Here is a 15,024-nt window from a genome sequence, read left to right on the forward strand (position 1 = left end):
ACATAACCTGAAAGGCTGCTCAGCAAGGAAGAATCCACTGCTCCAAAAACGCCATTAAAAAAGCCAGACTACGGTTTGCAACTTCACATGGGGACAAACATCATACTTTTTGGAGAAATGTCCTCTGGTCTGAGGAAACAAAAATCGAACTGTTTGGCCATAATGACCATCGTTATGTTTGGAGGAAAAAGGGGGAAGCTTGCAAGCTGAACACCATCCCAACCGTGAAGCACGAGAGTGGCGGTATCATGTTGTGGGAGTGCTTTGCTGCAGGAGGGACTGGTGCACTTCACAAAATAGATGGCATGAGGGAGGACAATTATGTACATATATTGAAGCAACATCAAGACAGTCAGTCAGGAAGTTGAAGCTGGATTGCAAATGGGTCTTCCAAATGGACAATGACCCAAAGCATACTTCCAAAGTTGTGGCGAAATGGCTTAAGGACAACAAAGTCAAGGTATTGAAGTGGCCATCACAAAGCCCTGACCTCAATCCTATAGAAAATGTGTGGGCAGAACTGAAAAAGCATGTGTGAGCAAGGAGGCCTACAAACCTGACTCAGTTACACCAGCTCTGTCAGGAGGAGTGGGCCAAAATTCACCCAACTTATTGTGGGAAGCTTGTGGAAGGCTATCCTGAACATTTTGACCCAAGTTAAACAATTTAAATGCAATGCTACCAAATACTAATTGAGTGTATGTAAACTTCTGACCCACTGGGAATGTGATGAATGAAATAAAAGCTTAAATAAATCACTCTCTACTATTCTGATATTTCACATTCTTAAAATAAATTTGTGATCCTAACTGACCGAATATGGAATTTTTACTAGGATTAAATGTCAGGAATTGTGAAACTGAGTTTTATTGTATTTGGGTAAGGTGTATGTACACTTCCAACTTCAACTGTATGTTCTCATATTCTGAGCAAGTAACTTAAACGTTAGCTTTTTTACATGGCACATATTGCACTTTATTCTCCACCACATTTTTGCATTATTTAAACCAAATTGAACATATTTCATTATTTATTTGAGACTAAATTGATATTCTTTGTATTATATTAAGTGTTCATTGTTCATTCAATATTGTAATTGTCACTTACAAATATATATATTTAAAAATCGGTCAATTTAATCTGTTTTGGTCCTCCAATAATCGATGTCGGCGTTGAAAAATCATAATCGATTGACCTGTAGTCTGAACCAATATCTGCCTTAGAGACCTCGTGAAGGGTCTTGTTACCTCCTTATTAGTATGTAGCTGTGCAGTAGGATGCGTTGATCAGGTGTATGACTGTAAAACAAACTTTTCCCCTAGTGTGTATGCTCACCAACGCTTTTGAGTTATGTAGCCTATAGTTTATCATTCTAGTTATCATAGAAGATATTGGCTTGGTGGATAGACGGGGCTTTAACTTTGACAACTAACATTATCAACAGAACTAGCTTACTAGTAAGTCTAGCAAACTTGAATGAAATAAATATAAAATTACTTACCTATACTCTTGTTTTCTTGACTTTTTATATTGTATTAATTGACTTTAAAAATATATATATACATTTCTTTGGCAAGTTTTCCACCTGCGCGCTGGAGTCGGGAAGTAAAGTGGACATAGAATCTGTCACTTCCGTTGTTTTGGCTGTGCCCATTGTAACGTTCGAAATGAGGTGGATAGAATGCCAACTAAATTGTGTGAAATCTTTTTTTTTTTTTTTTTTGGGGGGGGTGAAACTGAAATGGAATGCTTACCTTGAATAGTTCATTTGGAATTTGAAATATGAACATGCTCTCAAGCCACGAGAGGTTCCATATCTCTGACATGTGTTGAGCCATGGCATGTTGTCGTTGGGAACAGTATTTTCTGTGTGTATGTTATATGTACAAACCTTTGCTTGAGATGCATACAGACAGAGCTATCATTATTGATGACAAGCTTGGTGACTGAAGCCTGTGATTTTTAGTGTGGGGGAGGATTCATGGTTTGATTGGTTGTGTGTCTCTGGGGAAGCTGACATTTGCTCCTGTGACTGAATTTATTTTCCCCACACATTTCAAAAGATTAAGAACTCTCGTGGCATTAGCAGATTTATATCCCACCTCTGCTTAAAGTTAATGGACTCTGAGTCCTGTTGCTGTTTTCACCCTTGCAGAACTTGGTGAAAATATGGTTTAAAAACAAATTGGTTTAGGGAGAGGAAGGGTTAAGGTAAAATCGCACTTGTGTGTAGAGGGGAACTGCCGTTAGCCTATGCTTTGACATGTAGAAGTCAGGAGAACATGTGGCCATTTGCTATTGTGACGTCATCCTTTCCCAAACATGACAGAGAGAGGGCGTTCAGGACCACCAGGCTTTTTTCAGGTCATAGAGAGTAGAGACCCACTCTTTCTAAAACTTTTAAGCTTTTTATTTCTCACTTTCTCTGAAGGTGAATATTCTTAATACTTACGCCACCATGCTGTTTTGTTTGTGGTGCTGGGAATAAAAGCCCTGTTAAGCTCATTATACAAGTTAATTTTGGCATTAGGCGGCAGGTAGCCTAGCGGTTAAGAGTTTTGGTCCTTGAGCAAGGCACTCTGTATAAGAGCATCTGCTAAATGACTAAAATGTGAATGTTTTAAAAATGCAGTACTTTTTTTCTCTTGCACACTCACCCCAATAAAGTCACTGATGCACCAGTATCATTCCCGGAACCCCAATGTCTAGGATACTGCTGCACGACTCCAGTCAGTCCAGAATAGCGTAGTTGTGCTGTACAGATGAGTGTTCCCTCTTCTCCTGAGACCCAGCAATTCATTTTTGTCCTCAAGTGGACATCAGTTCTTGGTCCGAATCCGAGGCCATACAAGCCACTGTATTAAGATCTGTTGTCCCTTTTGAGAGGACATTCTGGGCTTTTCAATGACATCACGTGTGGGGGTGTGACCTTGACAATTTTATCTTCCTTGTTCCTGGTTCCTAAAAAAATGGCTGCCTTCAAAATTAGCACATTTTGTGGAAATTTGAAAAAGGGGGTTGTGCAATTATTAATTACAATTTGTGAGTTTGATATTAAAATTATTTCTAGGAAGTGAATATCTCAGGAATGGTTAAGTGAGTTGTCACCTACTGTACCCATTGTTTGTAATGTAATTTGTTTTGGACAATTATGCACTTAAAGTGTGTGTGCATACGTACAGTTGAAGTTGGAAGTTTACATACACTTAGGTTGGAGTCATTAAAACCCGTTTTTCATTCATACATACATATTTCACATTCTTAAAATAAAGTGGTGATCCTAACTGAACGAAGGTGGAATTTTTACTAGGATTAAATGTCAGGAATTGTGACAAACTGAGTTTAAATGTATTTGGCTAAGGTGTATGTAAACTTCAGACTTCAACTGTATGCATGTATGTATGTACAGTTGAAGTCGGAAGTTTACATACACCTTAGCCAAATACATTTAAACTTAGTTTTAGCACATCCCCCTTTTTCCTCAACATAACGATGGCCAAACAGTTTAATTTTTGTTTCATCAGACTAGAGGACATTTCTCCAAAAAGTATGATCCTTGTCCCCATGTGCAGTTGCAAAGCGTAGTCTGGCTTTTTTATGGTGGTTTTGGAGCAGTGGCTTCTTCCTTGCTGAGCGGCCTTTCAGGTTATGTCGATATAGGACTCGTTTTACTATGGATATACAGTGAGGGGGGAAAAGTATTTGGTCCCATGTTGATTTTGTACGTTTGCCCACTGACACAGAAATGATCAGTCTAATTTTAATGGTAGGTTTATTTGAACCGTGAGAAACAGAATAACAACAAACACATCCAGAAAAACGCATGTCAAAAATGTAATAAATTGATTTGCATTTTAATGAGGGACATAAGTATTTGATCCCCTCTCAATCAGAAAGACACCTGGGAGCCCGAAATCTTTTATACAGGTAACGAGCTGAGATTAGGAGCACACTCTTAAAGGGAGTGCTCCTAATCTCAGTTTGTTACCTGTATAAAAGACAGCTGTCCACAGAAGCAATCAATCAATCTGATTCCAAACTCTCCACCATGACCAAGACCGAAGAGCTCTCCAAGGATGCCAGGGACAAGATTGTAGACCTACACAAGGCTGGAATGGGCTACGGCAAGCAGCTTGGTGAGAAGGTGACGAGTTGTTGCAATTATTTGAAAATGGAAGAAACACAAAAGAACCGTCAATCTCCCTCTGCCTGGGGCTCCATGCAAGATCTCACCTCGTGGAGTTGCAATGATCATGAACGGTGAGGAATCAGCCCAGAACTACACGGGAGGATCTTGTCAATGATCTCAAGGCAGCTGGGACCATAGTCACCAAGAAAGCAATAGGTAACACACTACGCCGTGAAGGACTGAAATCCTGCAGCGCCCGCAAGGTCCCCCTGCTCAAGAAAGCACACACATGCCCGTCTGAAGTTTGCCAATGAACATCTGAATGATTCAGAGGACAACTGGGTGAAAGTGCTGTGGTCAGATGAGACCAAAATAGAGCTCTTTGGCATCAACTCAACTCGCCGTGTTTGGAGGAGGAATGCTGCGTATGACCCCAAGAACACCATCCCCACCGTCAAACATGGAGTTGGAAACATTATGCTTTGTCGGTGTTTTTCTGCTAAGGGGACAGGACAACTTCACCGCATCAAAGGGACGATGGACGGGGCCATGTACCGTCAAATCTTGGGTGAGAACCTCCTTCCCTCAGCCAGGACATTGAAAATGGGTCGTGGATGGGTATTCCAGCTTGACAATGACCCAAAACACACGGCCAAGGCAACGGAGTGGCTCAAGAAGAACCTCATTAAGGTCCTGGAATGGCCTAACCAGTCTCCAGACCTTAATCCCATAGAAAATCTGTGGAGGGAGCTGAAGGTTCAAGTTGCCAAACGTCAGCCTTAACCTTAATGACTTGGAGAAGATCTGCAGAGAGGAGTGGGACAAAATCCCTCCTGAGATGTGTGCAAACCTGGTGGCCAACTACAAGAAACATCTGACATCTGTGATTGCCAACAAGGGTTTTGCAAATGGGTCAAATACTTATTTCCCTCATTAAGATGCAAATCAATTTATAACATTTTTGACATGCGGTTTCTGGATTTTTTTTGTTATTTTGGCTCTCACTGTTCAAGTAAACCTACCATTTAAAATGATAGACTGATAATTTCTTTGTCAGTGGGCAAACGTACATAATCAGCAGGGGATCAAATAATTTTTTCCCTCACTGTAGATACTTTTGTACCTGTTTCCTCCAGCATCTTCACAAGGTCCTTTGCTGCTGTTCTTTGATTGATTTGCACTTCTCGCAACAAAGTACGTTCATCTCTTGGAGACACAATGTGTCTCCTTCCTGAGCGGTATGACGGCTGCGTGGTCTTATGGTGTTTATACTTGCGTACTATTGTTTGTACAGATGAACGTGGTACCTTCAGGCGTTTGGAAATTGCTTCCAATGATGAACTAGACTTGTGGAGGTTTACAAAAAATAATTCTGAGGTCTTGGCTGATTTCTTTAGATTTTCCCATGATGTCAAGCAAAGAGCCACTGAGTTTGAAGGTAGGCTTTGAAATACATCCACAAAGTACACCTCCAATTGACTCAAATGATGTCAATTAGCCTACCAGAAGCTTCTAAAGCCATGACACAATTTTCTGGAATTTTCCGTGCTGTTTGAAAGGCGCAGTCAACTTAGTGTATGTGAACTTCTGACCCACTGGAATTGTGATACAGTGAATAATAAGTGAAATAGATGTACTAACCGACTTGTAAAAATTATAGTTTGATGACAGCCTCAAGCTCATTACCATAACGCAACGTTAACTATTCATGAAAATCGCAAATGAAATTAACGAAATATATTTGCTCTCAAGCTTAGCCTTTTGTTAACAACACTGTCATCTCAGATTTTCAAAATATCCTTTTGAACCATATTTGGTGCGTTTGTGTAAAAGTATTGATAGCCTAGCATAGCATTTAGCATGCAACATTTTCACAAAAACAAGAAAAGCAAAGGTAAATGATTTTATTTGAATGAAGAACTTCAGATGTTTTCAATGAGGCGACTCTCAGTTAGATAGCAAATGTTCAGTTTTTACAAAAAGATTATTTGTGAAGAAAACGGAGCGATTTGTCTACATCACGTTTGGGTAAGAAAACCCCCGAAAATTTAAGTCATTACAACGCAAACTTTTTTCCAAATTAACTCCATAATATCGACAAACATGGCAAACGTTGTTTAGAATCAATCCTCAAGGTGTTTTTCACATATCTATCGATGATAAACCATTCGTGGCAGTTTAGTTTATCCTCTGAAGAAATGGAACGCGCATGGACCTGGAGATTACGCAATAATTTCGACGTGGGACACCGGGCGGACACCTGGTAAATATAGTCTCTTATGGTCAATCTTCCAATGATATGCCTACAAATACGTCACAATGCTGCAGACACCTTGGGGAAACGACAGAGTGTAGGCTCATTCCTGGCGCATTCACAGCCATATAAGGAGACATTGGAACACAGCGCCTTCAGAATCTGGGGCATTTCCTGTATGAAATTTCATCTTGGTTTCGCCTGTAGCATTAGTTCTGGGGCACTCACAGATAATATCTTTGCAGTTTTGGAAACGTCAGAGTTTTTTCTTTCCAAAGCTGTCAATTACATGCATAGTCGAGCATCTTTTCGTGACAAAATATCTTGTTTAAAATGGGAACGTTATTTTATCCAAAAATTAAAAGAGCGCCCCCTATCTCGAAGTTAACAAAAAATTTGTGGAGTGGTTGAAAAAAATTCCATGATGAGATCTTGAGGTCTGTTGTGAGGACTTTATTTTTTTAAGTTATCTTTGACCAACAGATGCATATCTGTATTTCCAGTCATGTGAAATCCATTGATTCCATGATTTCCTCATATGAGCTGTTACTCAGTAAAATCTATGAAATTGTTTCATGTTGCGTATTATATTTTTTGTTCACTATAATTACAGGTAGAGCATCAAATGGGCATGTGAAGTCTACTGCAACGCCCTCACGCATATACAAAAAAAATATGGAACACCCTGCATAATCTGAATTCCAAATTATGCTTATCATATGATATGATTATCAACTGATAAGTGGATTCAGTTTAAATGAACTTCTCTCTAAATCAAATTCCTTCTCTTTCTCTCTCAGCGGAGGGTCTTCCTCAGGTCTTCTACTTTGGGCCATGTGGGAAATACAATGCCATGGTTTTGGAGCTGCTGGGTCCCAGTCTAGAAGACCTCTTTGACCTCTGTGACAGGACCTTCTCTCTTAAGACCGTTTTGATGATGGCTATTCAGCTGGTAAGTTTAGCTAGCATCTAAATGACGAAGAATCTTATTTTCATTAATTATATGCGTGTTCTGATTGTATTTGCCAGTGTGTCCACTTGTGCATCTGTTTGACTGTCACACACTTCTCCACTCCTCAGCTCTCCCGGATGGAGTACGTCCACTCCAAGAACCTCATCTACCGAGACGTGAAGCCAGAAAACTTCCTCATCGGGCGGCAGGGGCACAAGCAGGAGCACATCATCCACATAATCGACTTTGGCCTGGCCAAAGAGTACATCGACCCCGAGACCAAAAAACACATCCCCTACAGGGAACACAAGAGCCTCACAGGGACCGCCCGCTACATGTCTATTAACACCCACTTAGGAAAAGGTAGGGCTACAGTACTGCTCCACTCTACTACACAACTTGTCGCCTCAACTTCCCTGAGTGTTACTTACATGGATACAGTATAGGCTGCTCTCTCATATTTGATTGGTTGAACTCTACAATTTGAACGGCATTGCCTTTGAGATTTTTGTAACCTGTGTACATACAGTGCATTCGGAAAGCAGTCAGACTCCTAGACATTTCCCACATTTTGTTACATTACAGCCTTATTCTAAAATTGATTAAATATTTTTTTTTTCACTAATCTACACACAATACCCCATAATGATAAAGTAAAAACAGGTTTTTAGGAATGTGTGCAAATTTATTACAAATAAGAAACTAATTATTTATACACAAGTATTCAGACCCTTTGCTATGAGACTCGAAATTGAGCTCAGGTGCATCCTGATTCCATTGATCATCCTTGAGATGTTTCTACAACTTGATTGGTCCACCTGTGGTAAATTCAATTGATTGGTCATGATTTGGAAAGGCACACATCTGTCTATATAAGGTCCAACATTTGACAGTGCATGTCAGAGCAAAAACCAAGCCATGAGGTCGCTGGAATTGTCAGTAGAGTGCCGAGACCGGATTGTGTCGAGGCACAGATCTGGGGAAGGGTACCAAAACATTTCTGCAGCATTGAAGATCCCCAAGAACAAAGTGGCCTCCAGCATTCTTAAATGGGAGAAGTTTGGAACCACCAAGACTTCCTAGACCTGGCCAAACCTGAGAAATCGGGGGAGAAGGTCAGAGAGGTGACCAAGAACACAATGGTCACTCTGACAGAGCTACAGAGTTTCTCTGCGGAGTTAGGGGAACCTTCCAGAAGGGCAACGATCTCTGCAGCACTCCACCAATCAGGCCTTTTTGGTAGATCGGAAGCCACTTTTTAGTAAAAGGCACATGACAGCCCGCTTGGAGTTGGCCAAAAGGTACCTGAAGGACTCTCAGACCATGAGAAACAAGATTCTCTGGTCTGATGAAAGCAAGATTGATCTCTGGCCTGAATGCCAAGCGTCATGTCTGGAGGACACCTGGCACCATCCCTACGGTGAATCATGGTGGTGACAGCATCATGCTGTGGGGATGTGTTTCAGCGGCAGGGACTGGGATGCTAGTCAGGATCGAGGGAAAGATGAACCAAGCAAAGTGCAGTGATCCTTGATGAAAACCTGCTCCAGAGCGCTCTGGACCTCAGACTGGGGCGAAGGTTCACCTTCCAACAGGACAATGACCCTAAGCACACATCCGATACAACACAGGAGTGGCTTCCTGATCAAACATCTCTGGAGAGACCTGAAAATAGCTGTGCAGCGACGCTACACATCCAACCTGACAGAGCTTGAGAGGATCTGCAGAGAAGAATGGGAGAAACTCCCCAAATACAGATTTGCCAAGCTAGTAGTGTCATACCTAGGGTGGCAATATTACATGGTTTTCCTGAAATCCTTGTTGGCGGTTTCCCGGTATCAGGAAGAAGTGAGCAGGAAATCTGAAATCCTCCAACCAGGATTTTTGGAAAACCCAGAATTTATTGAAAGTTCCTGGAATTTTGCAACCCTAGTCATGCATACGTGGCGGCAGGGTAGCCTAGTGGTTAGTGTTGGACAAGTAACTGGAAGGTTGCAAGTTCAAACCCCCGAGCTGACAAGGTACAAATCTGTCGTTCTGCCCCTGAACAGGCAGTTAACCCACTGTTCCTAGGCCGTCATTGAAAATAAGAATTTGTTCTTAGCTGACTTGCCTAGTTAAATAAAGGTAAAACAAAAATACTCGAGGCTGTAATCGCTGCCAAAGGTGCTTCAACAAAGTACTCAGTATATTTCAGTTTTTTTATTTAAATTTTTATTTGCACACAAACTGTTTTTGCTTTGTCATTATGGGGTGTTGTGTGTGGATTGATGCGGGACGAAAAATCATAATTTGCTTAATAATATTGAATACATCAAAACTAAAATTACAGCTATGGAATCATGTAGTAACCAAAAAAGTGTTCAACAAATCAAAATATATTTTATTTGAGATTCTTTAAAGTAGCCACCCTTTGCCTTGATGACAGCGCTGAAATTTTAAAATGGCGTCCACTTCTAGGCCGAGTTGCTGTCATGTTAAATGTTCGCTATTTGTCAATTATTTGCCTCACAGTGGACTGATGGAGCTCAAACCTTTGAGATTACTTTATAGCCATCCCCAGACTGATGTGCTGTCACTATCCTCATCCTGATGTCATCTGAGATCTCCTTTCCTCTCGGGATGGTGTGCTTTGAATTCACCTGGATGGGTAACACCAAACTGACCAGGTTTCTTATCTCTATCAGAGTCCCGCTCAAACTCTTTCCTAATGATCTCTCCTTTGATTGGTTCATTTGGTACCCAATTATTTACCCAACTTCTTCCGTTTAAGAATGATGGAGGCTACTGTGTTCTTGGATCTTCAATGCTGCAAACATTTTTTGGTAACCTTCCCCAGATCTATGCCTCGACACGATCCTGTCTCGGAGATCTATGGGCAATTCTTTCGACCCCATGGCTTGGTTGTTGCTCTGACAAGCACTGTCAACTGTGGGACCTTATATAGACAGATGTGTGCCTTTCCAAATCATGTCCAATCACTTGAATTTACCACAGGTGGACTCCAATTAAGTTGTAGAAACATCTGAAGGATGATCAATGGAAACAGGATGTACCTGAGCTCAATTTTGAGTCTCATGGTGAAGAGTCTGAATAGTTATGTAAATAAGTTATTTGTTTTTTTTAATCTTCAATACATTTGGAAACATTTCTAAAAACCTGTTCATTTTGTCATTGTGGGGTATTGTGTGTAGATTGAGGATTTATTTTATTTAATCGGTTTTAGAATAAGGCTGTAATGTAACAATGTGGAAAAAGTCAAGGGGTCTGAGTACTTTCCGAAGGCACTGTGTATATAAATGCAAAAAAAGAAACGTCCCTTTTTCAGGACCCCCAAAAAATGACACCTTTTTATTTAACAAGGCAAGTCAGTTAAGAACACATTCTTATTTTCAATGATGGCCTAGGAAGGGTGGGTTAACTGCCTTGTTCAGGGGCAGTACGACAGATTTTCACCTTGTCAGCTCGGGGGATCCGATTATGCAACCTTAAAGTTAACTAGTCCAACGCTCTAACCACCTGCCTCTCATTGCACTCCACGAGGAGACTGCCTGTTACGCGAATGCAGTAAGCCAAGTTAAGTTGCTAGCTGGCATTAAACTTATCTTATAAAAATCAATCATAATCACTAGTTAACTACACATGGTTGATATTGCTAGTTTATCTAGCGTGTCCAGCGTTGCATATAATCAATGCGGTGCGTATCGTTGCTCCAATGTGTACCTAACCATAAACACCCATGACTTTCTTAAACTCAATACACAGATGTATATATTTTTAAACCTGCATATTTAGCTAAATGAAATCCAGGTTAGCAGGCAATATTAACCAGGTGAAATTGTCAGGGTATATGCAACAGTTTGAGCCGCCTAATTTGCCAGAATTTTACGTAATTATGACAATATTCCTGTTACATTGCACAACCTTCAATGTTATGACTAATGGAGGCCACCCCTTAGATTAAATACAGAACAGTTCCATATTTCACTGAAAGAATAAACATCTTGTTTTAGAGATGATGGTTTCCGGATTCGACCATATTAATGACGTAAAAGAAATCCAGGTTAGCAGAAAATATTAACCAGGTGAAATTGTCACTTCTCTTGCGTTTATTGCACGCAGAGTCAGGGTATATTCAACCGTTTGGGCTGCCTGGCTCGTTGCGAACTAATTTGCAAGAATTTTACGTAATTATGACATAACATTGAAGGTTGTACAATGTAACAGCAATATTTAGATTTAGGGATGCCACCCGTTAGATAAAATACGGAATGGTTCCGTATTTCACTGAAATAATAAACGTTTTGTTTTTGAAATTATAGTTTCCGGATTCGACCATATTAATTTCTCTAGTGTAGGGGGCAGCATTCGGAATTTTGGATGAAAAGCATGCCCAAATTAAACGGCCTGCAACTCGGGCCCAGAAGATATGATATGCATATAACTGGTAGATTTGGATAGAAAAGACTAACGTTTCCAAAAACATTCAAATAGTGTCTGAGTATAACAGAACTGATTTGGCAGGCGAAAACCTGAGAGAAATCCATTCAGGAAGTAGTTTTTTGGGGGGGTTTTGTAGTTCTCTATTCAATGCCATTACAATATCCATTGACTTAGGACTCAAATTGCAGTTCCTATGCCTTCCACTAGATGTCAAGTCTTTAGAAATTGTTTCAGGCTTGTATTCTGATAAATGAGGGAGTAAGACTGGTCTGAATGAGTGGACCCTGCCGTGTCAGTTTTTTTCATGCTCAATCCCGAGAGGGCCTTTCTTGTTTACCTTTTATATTGACAATGTTATTGTCCAGTTGAAATATTATAGATCATTTAGGCTAAAAACAACATGAGGGTTGTATATAAACATCGTTTGACATATTTCTATAAATTTTACGGATACAATTTGGATTTTTTTGTCTGCCTGTTTTGACTGCGTTTGAGCCTGTGGATTACTGAAGAAAACGCGCGAACAAAATGGAGGTTTTTGGATATAAAGAGACTTTATCGAACAAAAGGAACATTTATTGAGTAAATGAATGTCTTCTGAGTGCAACCATATGAAGATCAAAGGTAAGGGATTCATTTTATCTCTATTTCTGAGTTGTGTAACTCTTCTGCTTGGCTGGTTACTGTTTGTAATGATTTGTCTGCTGGGCTATGTTCTCAAATGATCGTAAGGTATGCTTTCGCCGTAAAGCATTTTTTAATTCTGACACCGTGGTTGGATTCACAAGAAGTTAATCTTTAAGCCTATGTAAAATCTGTTTTTTTCCGAATTTTTATGAGTATTTGAATTTTGCCCTCTGCAATCTCACTGGATGTTGGCCAGGTGGAACTTCAGGCCTATCAACTCCCGAGATTGTGGCTGATGTAACCGATGTGAAATGGCTAGCTTGTTAGAGGTTGCGCCGCTAGATGAATGAATTGTAATCTGATTTTAGACATGATAATGTCTTCAGAGGAAAAAACAAACAAAAGTACGCCTATTATTTATTAAAATTTCAATTAAACAATATGATTTAATGTTTGTTCTCTTGGTGTCACTGGCTCTTCTCCCTTTTCTTCCCTTCCTTCTTCGGTTTACCAGCTCTTCATCCATCCTCTGGCGTGCTCATCACTGTCGATGGGGGCTATCTGAAGAAATCAGCCAAGACCCCAGAAACAAAATTGTAGACCTCCACAAGTCTGGAAATTGATCCAAAGTATGAAACAAACACCTTACTTGATAGCTACCAACCCAAATAGCTAGCTAGAACTAGCTAGCAGTATAAAACTAGCTAGCAGTATAAAACTAGCTAACAGTATAAAACTAGCTAACAGTATAAAAACAATGTACACTACTATTGGGTGCATTTCCCAAGTCTCAGAGCGAGTGACGTTTGAAACACTTTTAGTGCGCATCTTGCTCTGCAAGGGCCGTGTATTTTGTGGAGTGATGGGTAACGATGCTTTGAGGGTGGCTGTCGATGTGTTCCTGGTTCGAGCCCAGGTAGGGGCGAGGAGAGGGACGGAAGCTATACTGTTACACTTGCAATACTAAAGTGCCTATAAGAACAAAGTTATATGAAATACAAATGGTTTAGAGAAGTAGTCCTATAAATACTATATTAACTACAACCTAAAACCTCTTACCTTGGAATATTGAAGTCTCATGTTAAAAGGAACCACCAGCTTTCATATGTTATGTTCTGAGCAAGGAACTGAAACGTTAGCTTTTTTGCACGGCACATATTGCACTTTTACTTTCTTCTCCAACACTTTGTTTTTGCATTATTTAAACCAAATTGAACATGTTTATTTATTTAAGGCAACATTTTTATTGATGTATTATATGAAGTTAAAATAAGTCTTCATTCAGTATTGCTGTAATTGTCATTATTACAAATAAATAAAAATAAAAATTGTTGGATTAATCGGTATCTGCGTTGAAAAATCATAATCGGTCGACCTGTAGCACAAACCCACTGTCGTTGGACCAGATAGGACTGGCAAAAAGGGCTCTTCACTGACGAGTCGCGGTTTTGTCTCACCAGGGGTGATGGTGGGATTCGCGGTTATCGTCGAGGGAATGAGCGTTACACCGAGGCCTGTACTCTGGAACGGGATTGATTTGGAGATGGAGGGTCCGTCATGGTCTGGGACGGTGTGTCACAGCATTATCGGACTAAGCTTGTTGTCATTGCAGGTGTTGAGATTGCCTGCAATGACAACAACATCCCCTTCCCTCATGCGGTACCCTTCCTGCAGGCTCATCCTGACATGATCCTCCAGCATGACAATGCCACCAGCCATACTGCTCGTTCTGTGCGTGATTTCCTGCAAGACAGGAATGTCAGTGTTCTGCCATGGCCAGCGAAGAGCTCGGATTTCAATCCCTTTGAGCATGTCTGGGACCTGTTGGAACTGTGGGTGAGGGCTAGGGCCATCCCCCCCAGATATGTCTGGGAACTTGCAGGTGCTTTGGTGGAAGAGTGGGGTAACATCTCGCAGCAAGAACTGGCAAATCTGGTGCAGTCCATGAGGAGTAGATGCACTGCAGTGCTTAACCTCTAGCGTCGAGCAATCCCGTATCCGGGAGCGTAATCATAGCCTCAAGCTCATTACCATAACGCAACGTTTCCTATTCATGAAAATCGCAAATGAAATAAATATATTCAAACACAAGCTTAGGCTTTTGTTAACAACACTGTCATCTCAGATTTTCAAAATATGCTTTTCAACCAAAGCTACACAAGCATTTGTGTAAGAGTATTGATAGAAAAGCATTCAAATAAAATCATTTACCTTTGAAGAACTTTGGATGTTTTCAATGACGAGACTCTTAGTTAGATAGCAAATGTTCATTTTTTCCCAAAAGATTATTTGTGTAGATGAAATAGCTCCGTTTTGTTCATCACGTTTGGCTAAGAAAAATACCGGAAAATGCAGTCACTTACAACGCCAAACTTTTTTCCAAATTAGCTCCATAATATCGACAAACATGGCAAACGTTGTTTAGACTCAATCCTCAAGGTGTTTTTCACATATCTATTCGATAATCTATCAGTGGTGGCAGTTGGCTTCTCATCAGAAGCAAACGGAAAAATACTGCAGCTGGAGATTACGCAATAATTGCGACGGAGGACACCAAGCGACCACCTGGTAGATGTAGTCTCTCTTATGGTCAATCTTCCAATGATATGCCTACAAATA

The 15,024-nt window shown here is 40.5% G+C and overlaps 1 protein-coding gene across 5 annotated transcripts in view; it reads left to right on the forward strand.

Annotated features, from left to right (window-relative positions):
- Window positions 1-15,024, forward strand: part of LOC112218694 (casein kinase I) — a 69,253-nt gene that overhangs the window by 33,258 nt on the left and 20,971 nt on the right. For all 5 annotated transcript variants that reach the window (XM_024379723.2, XM_024379724.2, XM_024379721.2 and 2 more), the window contains exons 5-6: window positions 7,184-7,335; window positions 7,464-7,698. In XM_024379723.2, coding sequence (XP_024235491.1) covers window positions 7,184-7,335; window positions 7,464-7,698 — 387 coding nt within the window. The remainder of the gene's footprint in view (window positions 1-7,183; window positions 7,336-7,463; window positions 7,699-15,024) is intronic.

Source organism: Oncorhynchus tshawytscha, linkage group LG19 (assembly GCF_018296145.1).
Source record: "Oncorhynchus tshawytscha isolate Ot180627B linkage group LG19, Otsh_v2.0, whole genome shotgun sequence".
Taxonomy (NCBI): Eukaryota; Metazoa; Chordata; class Actinopteri; order Salmoniformes; family Salmonidae; genus Oncorhynchus; species Oncorhynchus tshawytscha.